At 44.3% G+C, this 13,233-nt stretch overlaps 1 protein-coding gene across 1 annotated transcript in view; it reads left to right on the top strand.

Annotated features, from left to right (window-relative positions):
- PARM1 (prostate androgen-regulated mucin-like protein 1) overlaps positions 1 to 13,233 on the top strand; it is a 112,731-nt gene that overhangs the window by 73,824 nt on the left and 25,674 nt on the right. Inside the window, exon 2 of the mRNA XM_008267742.5 lies at positions 1,260 to 1,970. Coding sequence (XP_008265964.2) covers positions 1,260 to 1,970 — 711 coding nt within the window. The remainder of the gene's footprint in view (positions 1 to 1,259; positions 1,971 to 13,233) is intronic.

Raw genomic sequence — 13,233 nt, 5'->3', positions numbered from 1 at the left:
TACCACTTCTTATTATAGGGATCTAGATATCCTTTCCATCCTTCCACATGGTGAACTCTCTTGGGGAAAAGTCATGGGCATGGAAGCTACTCAATAAATACTTAAGTGAATGAATTAATGGATTGGGTTCCTTTGTATTTCACTAATTCTTCATTTGTCTCAGACTCCCAAAGACTCTTTGACTCAGCCGCAGACTGAGGCTCCTTCTGCCTCCATCTGCCTATTTATTATATGATGCTATGAATAGTAGTTTCACATTTTCATTTTTTTTTTGCCCCCAGAGTCTTTCATCAGTCATAGGAGTTGCCAGAATGTAGGGCCAGTAAGCTCCAAAGGTCACATATGAAGAGCCAATATTTCAATAATATTTGTCCCAGTTGCTATTTTGTCCATACTTCAAAGATTTCTTGGTTTATATTCATTCTGAAGCTGTTGAGAGCTCACAGCTGCTAAAAGACCACCAAAACAGCATGTGGCCTAAGTTGTATGTGGCCTAAGTTGGGAGGTCCACCTTCCAGTTTATTAGAAAAATAACTCGCCGCAGCTTATAGTATTGACATTTCGTATAACACCTTTTAAATAAAATAAAACCAATTTTTTGATAAAAACCCAAATGTTAAACTCAGGACAGACTCTGTAACACAACTCTCCATCAGCTTCTGACTAAACTGTGTTTCAGAAAGATGAAGGGAGCAGATTTTATCCTGGGTCCCTGAGAGCATCATTTGTGGCCTTTGCTCCCTTCCTCTGTCCTGACATCTTGCCTCTGTTTTATTCCTTCCAGATCCTTCCTGCCAATCCTCTACACCACACCCACACATCACCAAGCACAGGTTCCTCGCTCTCCCATCAGTGCCTCCCATGCTCATACAGGCCCTCAGCATCCCTGGGAGTGTTGGGAGACTGGCCCCTCAGCAGTCCAGACAAATTTTCAGAAGTCAATGAGCCCAGAGGGTCTCACACTCGAAGGCTACTGTGTTAAGCAAGCCAGGGCCGAGATTCATGCATTCCATGTATGTATCAGCTGGTGTTGAGCTGATGCACCCACTAAGTGACTGACTGCTCTTACTGAGCATCACAAAGCAAGGGCAGAGCAATGACTGGAAGGAAAATACATTTAAGTCACCTAACGACTGGAATGGGTGCTATGCAAAATGAGGAATGCCTATGAAATGGCTGCAGGGCAATGCCCTTCCCTCTCTCTCCCCATTCTATGTGGTTTTTGTGTATTAACCTCTTTTGTTCTGACTCTTCCACAGGACTAAGGGTTCAGAGTTTTCCTACATCGGCCCCCTTGCCGGTTTCTCTTCCATTGAAAGTGACTCCACCACTCACCATCTGGACTGGCTCTCCACAAAACAGCAGTGCGGTCACTGCCCCCCAAGCCAGCAGCCCTCATGGCAACTCGGACCTCCCAGTTACAGCCTCAGCCCCAACCTCCACACTTCTCAAGAACATTTCCTCTGAGCCCAGAGAAGAAGCGCTCACCAGCACAGCCTCAAAATGGGAAGGCACAACCCAAGACTCCTCACCTCCTAAGCTCTCTACAGCAAGCAGTGGAAACCACTCGATGCCTGTCTCTGAGGGACCCAGCTGGGGCACTCCTCAAACAAGTGTGCTGACCACGGAGTCACAGTCCTCTGCTGAATCTTCCACAGCCAGCTCCCCTCATACTCCGGCCTCATCACCTTCATCCCCATCAACCTCACCTCCTGAGGTTCCTCCTGCCTCTGTCACTGTGGACCACAGCTCCACCATGACCACCACCCAGCCCACTGGAGCTCCAACCACACCAGAGTCCCCTACAGAGGAGCACAGCTCTGGCCATGTACCCACTCCGCAGCCCACAGCCAAGCCAGTGCCCCAGGAGGGTACACCCCAAGAGACTGAGTCAGGCATGGTGATGTGTGAGTTTGAGACCACCACTCCTTTTGTGATAATGCGAGAAGTGGAACATGCCTTGAGTTCAGGTGAGTGTCTAGAAAACTCTGGTGTCCAGCTGACACCAAATCAGTGAAGTCAATCAAGCACAATTGATTAAGTTTGGATTTCAGAGTGCAACACTTGAGTGGAATTATGGCTTGGTACAAATTTCATTTTTGGTCACTTAATAATTTCTATCTGATATAATAGTATTCACTGTTGTCAAGTAAGCAAGTGAGACTGGAGAGCAAAAGGACTTGGCAATGACATTGATAGAACTGATAGGATTAAAGCTTTGGTCAAGCTTCCTACATTTCAGCTCTGACTCCTGACCTTGGGTAAAATCTTTCCTCTTTTTAGGCTCTCAGTCTTCCTCACCTGTAAAATGGGGGAAAAATAGATCTTTCCTCTGCAGTTCTTTTCTATATTTTATTTTTTCAATTTTTATTTAATAAATATAAATTTCCAAAGTGCAACTTTTGAATTACAGTGGCTTTTTCCCCATAACCTCCCTTCCACCCACAACCATCCCATCTCCCACTCCCTCTCCCATCCCATTCTTCATTAAGATTCATTTCAATTATCTTTATATACAGAAGATCAACTTAATATATACTAAGTAAAGATTTCAACAGACCTCTGCAGTTCTTGTTGAGATTAAATGAGATTATGTGTAAAGCTCTTAGAACAGTTTCTGGCAGGGAGTGAGTGTTCAGGCAATATCAGTTATTATACTGCTCAGTGTTTACCTCCTGGAAGCCAGTCAGAGTGGAGCATGAGTGGAGAGAACTTGCTTATCCTTTATAGCCATTGATGTATTTCATGAGGAAGATAACACGTTTTACTGGACACTGCATTTGTTTTCTTCTCTCAGCAGCCCTATAAAGTCAGTATTATTTTTATCTTCATGTTTCAGTCCTGGATATTAGGGTGGAGAGAAATGTAGGGTCTTTTCTGAAGCCCTGTGCATCGGACATTGGTGTGAAGACTGTGAATGTCAGTCAGTGTGTTGGGCAGGAAAGTTTCCGTGGGAGCATTTGACTAGTAGGCTGAGCAGCAGCGAGGTGTGATGCCCAAGGGGGAGCCAGCACCTCCCTGGGTGGCCCTGGGAGTGATATGGTCTGAGAAAGGGGCATTCTGGCCAGAGCCAGTACAATCACCTGGGGTCAAAGGAAGGGCTGTCACTGAAGAAAAATCAATATGTTTTCACAAATAGTAACTGTGCTGGATGGTAGAGATGGGAAGAGATAGAACTAAAATAATGAAGACATGAACTCCTGGAGGAATGCAGACTATGATAGGGAGGAAATCCAAAGAATTCCAAATTCTAATCTCAGGGGCTCAGTGCCAGTGAGGATCCCAATAAGAAAAGAGAGAGATCCTCAAAATGGGTAGAGAAACCCATTACAAAGCCCTGATTGGGTACAGGGGAAGCGTAGGGAGTCTTGAGAGCAGGGATGTTGTGGGGCAGGCCTAAGACAGTAGAGGAAGTAGTAACAGAGCCCAGAAGGAGGAAGTCCTATAGAATAGACTGTAGGGGCAGGGGCAGTGACGCTCAGTTGAGGGCCACAGCTAACCCAAGATTAGCCTCCTTGGAGGTAAGGGGATAAATAACCTGTTCTCCCTCTCCCCAACCCATCTGATAAACATCCGGGAGCCAAGGACAAGGGGACCCACTGGTGGGGCCCATACACATCAGCAACCTGGAGGCTAGTCAGAGGGCCAGTTGGAGAAGAATGGAGGTGAAAGGAGATTACCTGTTGATTAGCCTGCGGAACTCAGTTCCTGTTAGTACCCTGTTTATCCCTCCAGGCTAACACTTTACCACACGTGCATCTCTGGCTCAGCCTCAAGCCCTGCACCCATGTACCCAGCAGGCAGTAACTCCTCTGGCATACAGCAGGTCTGTGGAGCAGAGCAGGTATTGACAATGACACAATGTCTCAAGGATTCTCTCTAATAAAGAAGTCATCCCAGTGCAGCTGTGGCCCCATGGCTTCTCTTCCCTGGTTCAGGCCCTCACCACCATGACATGCACAGCTTCCTCCATTGTCTAGCTGGTCTCCCTCTCTTCACTCTCAGTCCCCTGCAGGACACCCTATCATAGCAAAGTATTCCCGAGCACGAAATCTGAGCTTGGCACACGTGGATATCTGTATTCTGACACATCTACTCTCTCCTACAAATGCTTGAGTTTCATAGGTTGGAATTTCCCAGACAACTCTATTCCAATATTTTGGCTATTTTTTTTTTCAGACCAAATATCTCGATTTCTTCAACTCCAAGCCAGCAGTTTCAAGATGAACAAAATTAGTGGCACTGTTGGATCATGAACCTTTGCCATTTTAGGGAATATATATACAGGGGAACGTGAAGTAAATGAATGAATCTAGGAGGGAAGCAATGCTTGAATGACCAGGGAGAAGATAGGAGCAGGAGCTTAGAGGGAAATCACTGATCCAGGACAAGCACATATTTCACAGACCAAAGAAGATGTATCCCTTATTAAATGAGATTACCTACAGTGTAACTACCAGGAACCTCTGACTGATGCAAATAAGTATAAGACCTGTCCTTGGAGACTCTATAGTTCAAGCAGAGATAAAGGGCACATACACAGGTAACTGAATACAACTCCTTAATCTTTAATCTGAGAATGAGCCCAGCTGACGGGAAGGATCTTTGGAGCAATGCGATGCAATCTGTTCATTTCAAAGGTGAGGAAACTATGTCCCAGAAGTCTGAAGTGCTTCACCAAGGTCGTGTGACTTGCTGGCAGAGCTGGGCCCAGAGCCCAGATGCCTAACTGACAGTCAAATCTTCTTTAACCACCCAGCCAGAAGTCCCAGCAGCACTCTGTGAGAGTGTTTCCACAGGACTATTTTAGGGTGCTCTTGTTTAGAGATTCTTGTGCTGCCTTTCGTAGCGGCAGTAATAACACCACACTGCCATGTGTCATTTTGCCTTGTTCTGTGTGAACAAAGCAAGTTTTCCATTAACCCAAGGCCATACCCTCTCAGCAAATATCTAAACATCATCACCGATGAATAATTGAGAAACCAGGTAAATGTTATACGTACTCAACTTGACCGGAAGGATTAGAGAGGGCTCCGTGACAGAGGGAGCTAGGAACGGAGTTGCAGAAACTTAAGGGAATTGGGATACAGGAAGACATGAAAAGGACTTGGCCAAGCAGGTTCAGCTACTTGGGCACAAAGATGAGGAACAAGAAGTAAGAAATGCCATCCCTGCCTGGGCACAGAAGCCACCCAGAAGCTGTGAGCCCCAAAAATGTTCTTGTCTAGGACTCCAGCACTCTCCACGTCCTGGGTCTGTTGTTGGTACTGTTGTTGCCCAGCCTATCAGAGGCATTCATCCAAAGATCACTGCCCTCCCCTGTTTCTGCACTCAGCCGTCTGAACTGGAGGTCAAGCAGCACCTCTGGGACATGTTCTCACTCTGCTTTTCACTTGCCTCACTGGCTGCTCCTTCTGTGCCTGTGGCCTCGCCTCAACCCCTCACCTCCTGCTCTGCACTGGTGAGCACCCTAGGCACGACCACCCTCCTTTCTTTCCATCTCTGCATACTCACACTCCCCCTCTCCTCTTATCTCCCCTCTCACTCCCGAGATGACCTTACCCCACTCATGACTTGAGATGCTGGTAACTCTGAGGTGGAGAATTCTGTCCCTGTTTTGTCTCATTGATAAAGCTATGTCCTGAATATACAAATGAATGAGTAAATCATCCAGTTCCAGAGAAGTTAGTTACATCTGAGCCTTGGTATCCTCATCAGCAAGAAGGAATAAGGACAGAATACACCTGATTGGATTTTCATAAGGTTTATAAGAGATAGCAAATACACAGTACACTGGCTATTGACCAATGGTTTTGCTTATTTTTCTACTATTATGTAGTTTATGTTCACTATTTTGACTTTGAAGTTATCATCATCATAATGATGACATTCACCATTAAGAACATTATGAAGCATTTATTGAGCTTCCACTATGAGCCAGGCATCCGGTGAGGTCCTACGGACAAAGCAAGAGTAATCCAGTCACTTCCTTCATGGGGTTTACAGGGTAGCATGCACCTAGCCCAGAAAATAAACTAGTTTGCTGGATTGCAGGCTGCATGGAGGGAGACACTGAAGATGAAATAAGAAAGAAGATTTCAGGACTAGTATTAGAAGACCTACAGTTAGGAAGGTAAGATGATGAGCTGAACTTGGCAGTCCATTGGCTGTTACTAAGGCCTTTTTTTTTGGACAGGCAGAGTGGACAGTGAGAGAGAGAGACAGAGAGAAAGGTTTTCCTTTGCCATTGGTTCACCTTCCAATGGCCGCCGTGGCCGGCCTGCTGTGGCTGGTGCACTGCGCTGATCCGAAGCCAGGAGCCAGGTGCTTCTCCTGGTCTCCTGTGAGGGTTCAGGGCCCAAGAACTTGGGCCATCCTCCACTGCACTCCCTGGCCACAGCAGAGAGCTGGCCTGGAAGAGTTGCAACCGGGACAGAATCCGGTGCCCCAACCGGGACTAGAACCCAGAGTGCCGGCACCTCAGGCAGAGGATTAGCCTATTGAGCCACGGCGCCGGCCACTAAGGCCTTTTAACCGGAGAATAATGTTGAGAATTATATTTTAAGAGTATTTGATTGGGAAGGGAATATGTAGGCTAATGTACCGCAGCTCATACGTAGTTTTAATTATGTCATTGTCATTGATGGGAGGAGTCACTTAAGTACTCCAGCCTTAGGGGTCTTAGCTGTAAACTGAATACAAGAGACAATCCTTCAGGGGCTTTTGGCTTACCATACTATAATTGTTTATTACATTTGTCCCGTGCAGAAGAAATGAGATTCATATTCATGGGAGGTTTACTGAGAATATGCATGTTCCAAGAATCTGGCTCTCAACGGACACAGGTAGTCTGCTCATCTGATTCTCAGGACATTCCAGAGAGGTGAGCTCGGCAGTGTCTGTTCTGCATAGGTCCAGAGAGATTAAGTGACTTTCTCAAGTTCTCACTTGAGTGACCAGGCCAGGATTCAAATTCAGTTCTCCTGACTGATCCTACGTCATGTGTTCCTGCTGCTCATCCGTCCTACTTGAGTAAGTAGAAATACAGAATCAGGGGAAACCGAAGCCCTCCAGTACGACTTTGGAAGTGAGCTAGATGGGGTGTTGCCAGCTGTCCTCAGCTGGGTCTAAGGGGCGGAGCTGCTCAGAGGGAGGAGAAGCAGTGGTGGTAGCAGCCATCTGAAGTCAGCTGTGCAGCACAGTGACTTCTGATCGATTTTCATTTTTCAGCGTTTGTTTGGCTTTCAGAGAAAGAGAGAAAGATGTAATGTATTAACTTCGGGTCATCTTGTGGTATTAAATCAGAGCTGTGCAGGGTGGAAACTGTAACTGCAGTATGCTTTTGGCTCCCTGAACAAAACAGAACAGTGCTGTGTGCAATTCAGTGCTCAGTAAATGCTTGAGGGATGAACTGACATTACAAACCAAGTTACACACACAACACTAACAGTCCTCACATATGCAAACTTTTAGAATCATAGCCACTTCTTAAATACAAAATTTTAAAAAGTGGAGCAGGCATTTAGCTTAGTGGTTCAAATGCCCGTGTCTCACATCAGAGCACCTGGGTTTGATTCAGTTCAAATCACTATCTATGATCATTTTTCTATTCCCCTCTTTTCAATTGTTAATTTATTTTTATTACAATCTCAAAATTGAGAATTTCTCAGAAGCTTTAGTTGCATTTAGTTTGTGACCAAATTTGCAACAATCATTTCCTCTTCGGTAGTAAGCTTCTTTTAGTGCTTCCCCTTGGACGTTTTCCCATCCTTGGCCTCATTTTGATTTACTTCTTGACTGGTTGGATGAGGTCAAGTAAGTTTTTCAAAAAGAATCTGTTGGTGAAACAGTTTTGGAGTCTGTGGATATCACAGAATTTCATTCAATGGCCTTCACAGACAGAGAGCAGCCTGCCTGAATGCAGCTTCTCTTAGAGCACAATATTTTCCCTCAAAGCTCTGTAGCAGGAGTAGATGTTAAGCCTAGCAGTTAGCATACCTGTGTTCTGCAACAGCTGCCTGGGAGCTATACCTGGCTCCAGCTCATGGCTCCAGCTTCCTAAAAATGCAGACCCTGGGAGGCAATATTAATGGCTCAGTAATCTGGCTCTTTTCACCCATGTGGGAGACTTGGATTGAGTTCTTGGCTCCAGGCCTGGCCCAGCCTAAGGCGTTTCAGGCTTTTGTAGATGAACCAGTGGATGGAAGTGCCCCTTTCTCTCTCTCTCTCTCTCTCTCTCTCTCTCTCTCCTACACTCTCCTAGCCCTCTCTTTTTCTCTCTCTCTCTCTCTCACTGTCTTTCTTCCATCTATCTATATCTCTCTCTGCCTTTCAAGTAAAATTTTAAGAATAAAAATAAATAACAAGATTATAATCATTACTGGTTGCCAAGTACATTCTCTTTTGTCTATAAAATCCACTGGTTTTATGGTATCGTATATTTTCCATTACAAAGCGAAAGACACACAACTGTAAACCTTGGTGAAGCCCTTGAACTTTACTGTCTAAACCCCACTATTTATTCCTTTTGAACTGTGTGAATAAGTACCCTTAAATAGAGGGCAGTAAGCAGGCACAGGCATGTAGACAACTCCGTGTGTGCACTTGCAAAGGGCTTCCAGCTCTTCAAGACATCCTTAACCCTCAGGATGAACATGGATTTGAAAAAAGAATTAACTGGTAGATAAGATGGAAGAACTGCCTTAACTGTATATTTATAGCAAAGTTTCAGTAGTGAGAAATGAATATTGCAGTAATTTCATGACCATATTATTCAAAAGATGTATTAAAAATAGATTAAAGAGGAAAATAATGATTTTATGTAAGAAATAGTTGCAAGAAGACCATGTAAAACATGTCAAACACTTCCAGATTAGATTCTTCTAGAATTCCCATAACATATCAGAAAATCAATAATCCTAAAAAGCATGGTAGTTCAGGCTCGGTATTACAGATGTTAGAACACTGTGTATGTCGAAGTATGGTCCTCTTACAGTGATGGCAGCATCATGTATTCGGTTCCCTTGTCCACTCCCTATCTCCTCCCTCCCCATAATTGTGCACTGTTGCTTTTGAGCTCCTAGTCACCTCCAAATTCATCCCTTCCTCTTCATTCTCATTCTCAAGTCAGAGCTCCCACAGTCCCAAAGTGCAAAGTCTTCCTTGATCTCCTTCCCGAACTCAGCTCCCCACTTTGCCCATTCTCCACACAGCAGTCACAGATGTGAGCAGGTCATACAAGACCTCATTACCACCAACATCCCAGCCCCTTGGGCACTCTCACCACTCGGAGTAAAGACCCCATTCCTTCCTTTTACACGGTCATCCCCAGCCTTGCCCCTGACACTGTGCTACCCACTCTCAGGTCCATGAACCTGCTCACCTCCCCCTTGACCCAGGGTCCTCACTCATTCAGGTGCTTCTGCCTGGAACTTTCTCACAACACATCACTTCACCCGGCTAATTCCAACTTAGCCCTCAGGTCTCAGCTCAAATGTCACTTGTTTTAGGCTACTCCTTGAGGGACCCCCTAGTCCAGTTCTGGTCTCCCAGTTACAGACTGTCACAGCTCAGTTGGATCCCTTCTTCCCAGTGCAGGATTACGCACTCCCCCTGTGTGGTGCTTTGTTCGTTGCCTTCTTGCCTTTCTGGGTCCATGAGGGTGAGGGATGGTCAATTGTGGCTCACAGAGGTATCCCCAAGATGGAACCACGTCTGGCTCAGTGTAGGCACTCACTGTCTAGTGAGTGAATGAATCAATGCACAAATGACTTTTCATGATAAATTTTCAGCTTTGACTTGAGAATAAAAAACCTTGAACGCTCCCTTCCACCCCCGCCACGTGCACCTCCTCTGCTACTCCGTCATCTCTGCAGACCACCTCAAGGGCTTGCTGCTGCTGCTCTGGGTTTCTGCTCTCGGCACTCCCACCACACCTCTCTCTCCCCACCACTGTGACCCCGTTATTAACTTCCCTGTGGACTTCAGGGCTGCCAAGTTTATAAATTGTTATAAATCCTCACTCATAGTTTTTTCATTTGTGTCCAATTCTTTCCACATAAGCTCAACCTCCAAGCTTGCTAGTGCCAAGTAACTTGCACAAGCAATGCCAACTGTCAGATTCTATCTTACTTAAAAATTATTTTAAATTCTCATTTCTACTTTTTACATTTCTCCTTTGGCTTCCTTTTGCTATCTAAATCTTCATCTGGTTTTGAAATATTTCCAAAATGCCGTTTGAAAAACATGTGTCAAGGTAATGAAATCAGCTAGTTACCTTTTATGTTGTAGCAAGACAACCCCATCATATATTTTCATTTTCATGGTGTCACTTTCCATTGCATTTGAGGAGCTTCTGTCTCCATGGATCATTTTTTTTGTTTCAGATATTTTCACCAATCATATGTGACTCAAGTGATTTTGGAAATGCTTCACTGAGAAAGTGGGATTTAGCTAACAAGCTCAGCTGGTATCATTAATGAATCTAGGGCTTATTGGCTCCGTGGGAAAACTGATTGGAATATGCCTGGTTCCATGTCCAGGATGCTCTCTTAGTGTAATCACCCAGCACAGAAGAGCATGTCTTTTCAGTTACAAAACAACCTTCAGGGAAGCAGGGATGGATCAGCACCAACTCATCATCTTTATCAGAAAAGGATTAAAAATCTCATGCCCGAGAGGTGAACAAGGAATACTGCATTAGAAGAGCACAGTAGTTCAACTGTGGTCTTTCTACTTTTTATTTGTTGAATTCTCTATTTAGTGGAATCTTAAGTTTTTGACTATGATGTGAATTAAAATACATTCTCAAGTTTATTAGATAAAATATTATGTTAAAAATCATCACTGTATGTTAAATGCTACCAATTTGTTGTCATAACTTTTTTAAAGATTTATTTTGTTTATTTGAAAGACAGAGTTACAGAGAGAGAAAGAGAATGACAGAGAGAGAGAGAGAGAGAGAGAGAAGAGAGAGAGAGAGAGATCTCACATCTGCTGGTTCATTCCCCAAATGGCTATAGCTACTGGGGCTGGGCCAGGCCGAAGTCAGGTGCCAGGATCTTCATCCAGGTCTCCTAGGGGCCCAAGGACTTGGGCCATCCTCTGCTGCTTTTCCAGGTGCATTAGCAAGGAGCTTGATAGGAAGTGGAGCAGCCAGGACTCAAACCAGCACCGTATGGGATGCCACATTGCAGGCAATGGCTTAACCCTTTATGCTACAATGCCAGCCCCTGTTATCATAAACTTTTTAGGGATGTTTCAGATCTGGACATATTATTTACTCCAAGGAAACCAAGCAGTGATTATTGTCCACTGTTCTTGCCTTAGAAAAAACATAATAAGAAGAACACATGGATACCATCATCCTCATGTCTTGTTTCACAGATCCTAGAGGAGAAAAATACTGAGAAGAGACAGCATTTTCTTTAACAGCCTCTTGCTTTTATTGTAAGACTTCTGGCCTTGCCAGGGTGAGCCACAGGTTCAGAGATGGAGTTGAACTTATGTTAAATTCCCAAAATGAGGCCCACTGCAAACACTTCACCATATTTTCATGTGGAGAAATCATGGAATCCTTTCAAAGCTAGGTTCTAAGAAGGCAAGAATGTCAGTAGCATTAGAGCTTTGGCATCAAGGTGCTGGGTTCAAGTCTGACTCGGCCCATTTGGAGATGGAGACGGGCAGGTTTATTAATCAGGGGGTGTCTCATTTTCCTCAGCTCTGAAATGAAGGGAATTATTGAACTGTGCCTGCTCTGTGAGATTCTTACTCGGATTAAATAAAACAAATACACCATGTGGCTCTTACATAGGTAGCACTAAATAAATCTTAGCTTTTATTCTTATGTTGATTTCTTAACTCTCAGTGCAGACACCAGCAAGAGTTTTGGCGCTTCTAGACTTCAGTTTTCTTGACCTGAAAATGCAGACTTTGTAAAATGCTTTAAGCCTCCCAAAGGGATTATGACTGAATATTAGGCAATAAAGATTCCATTAAGTACCCGCCTACAGCACAATACAGAAAAGAATAGTCCAAAGAAGTAGAAAAATAACCATGTTCACATTGAAACAGTAGCACTTCCAGAAAACTTGGGAAATCCAAAGGAGAACAGTCCTGGTAAGTTGGAGGGAAACAGAAGCTGGGCTATGGATTTAGCCCAGGTTCCAACATCCCCTAGGGGTTGACACTTGACACCTAGAAGTTGCACTCTTCCCTTAACTTACATCAAAGTTTGGAAATTATTTTTCTTTCCAGTTTTTTAAACTCTAAAGTCCTGTGAGCCTGAGTCCAGGATAAAATAAGACCTGGCAGACATAATATTGAAAAGCAGATAGCTACGTGGCAAGGCTACATGTAGCTGCTGGTTCCTAGGAGCTCCCCACAACCTTGGGCCTGCAGTAATTGTATTGGTGTCACTGCCCTGAGCCAAGGTGTTGAGATAGGAGACTTGAAATCTGTGACTATCTGTTTCCCACCTGTATTCTACGGTAACAACAACAAACTTGCGGCAAGCACAGTTAGGACTTTGACTTGGATTCTGAGAATTCCTCCCCTCCATTTTTTTTGCTTCTGGGCTCTGAACCAAGAAATTACCAGTGTGAAAAATCTTACCTGCAGAGGCTGGTGAACCCCAAAGGCATCTGAACCTTCTCCTGGTAGACTGGATGCTTTTCCATAAAGACATGTGCCAGCAGTGCAGTGTTGGAAAGAAGGATGGGAGCATCCAAAGCTCTTCCTAGAAGCCCAGTGTAGTTCATACCACAGATGGCAAAAGAAAGCTGGGATCAGGGAACCCAAATAGAGGGTTAAATTCTGAGTGGGAAAGAGGTCTCATTTGTGTTAGAAGAGATTATAATTGTTAGGGTAACCAAGAACTGTGTCACTATGTGCTCTGATTCACACTCATTGCAAACCTGTGCTCTCCATGCCCTTAAAGTATGACGGATGTGGCCCTCTGAGAGAGAGAAGCTAAGGATGAGGGGAAAGTGCCTGTCTGTGTGAGTGCAAACCTTTTATTACCTTAGTTGAGATTCATCTTTGTAGTGTAGTAGGGAACTCCAAAAAGTTCATGGAAATTGAAATAGAAAGATAATTGTATTGTAGGACAAGAGTTTTGAAATCCATGCCCAATTTTCTTTTATAATATGTTTTCTACACACATTTTGAAAACTCCCTCATATGCATGTATTGCAAAAAAAAAAATTTGCACCAAAATAAGCTTATCTTATAATT

The sequence above is a fragment of the Oryctolagus cuniculus genome, chromosome 8 (assembly GCF_051225735.1).
Source record: "Oryctolagus cuniculus isolate XC-2025 breed Fujian yellow rabbit chromosome 8, ASM5122573v1, whole genome shotgun sequence".
NCBI lineage: Eukaryota > Metazoa > Chordata > Mammalia > Lagomorpha > Leporidae > Oryctolagus > Oryctolagus cuniculus.
This window is presented reverse-complemented; position numbering and strand designations above follow the sequence as displayed.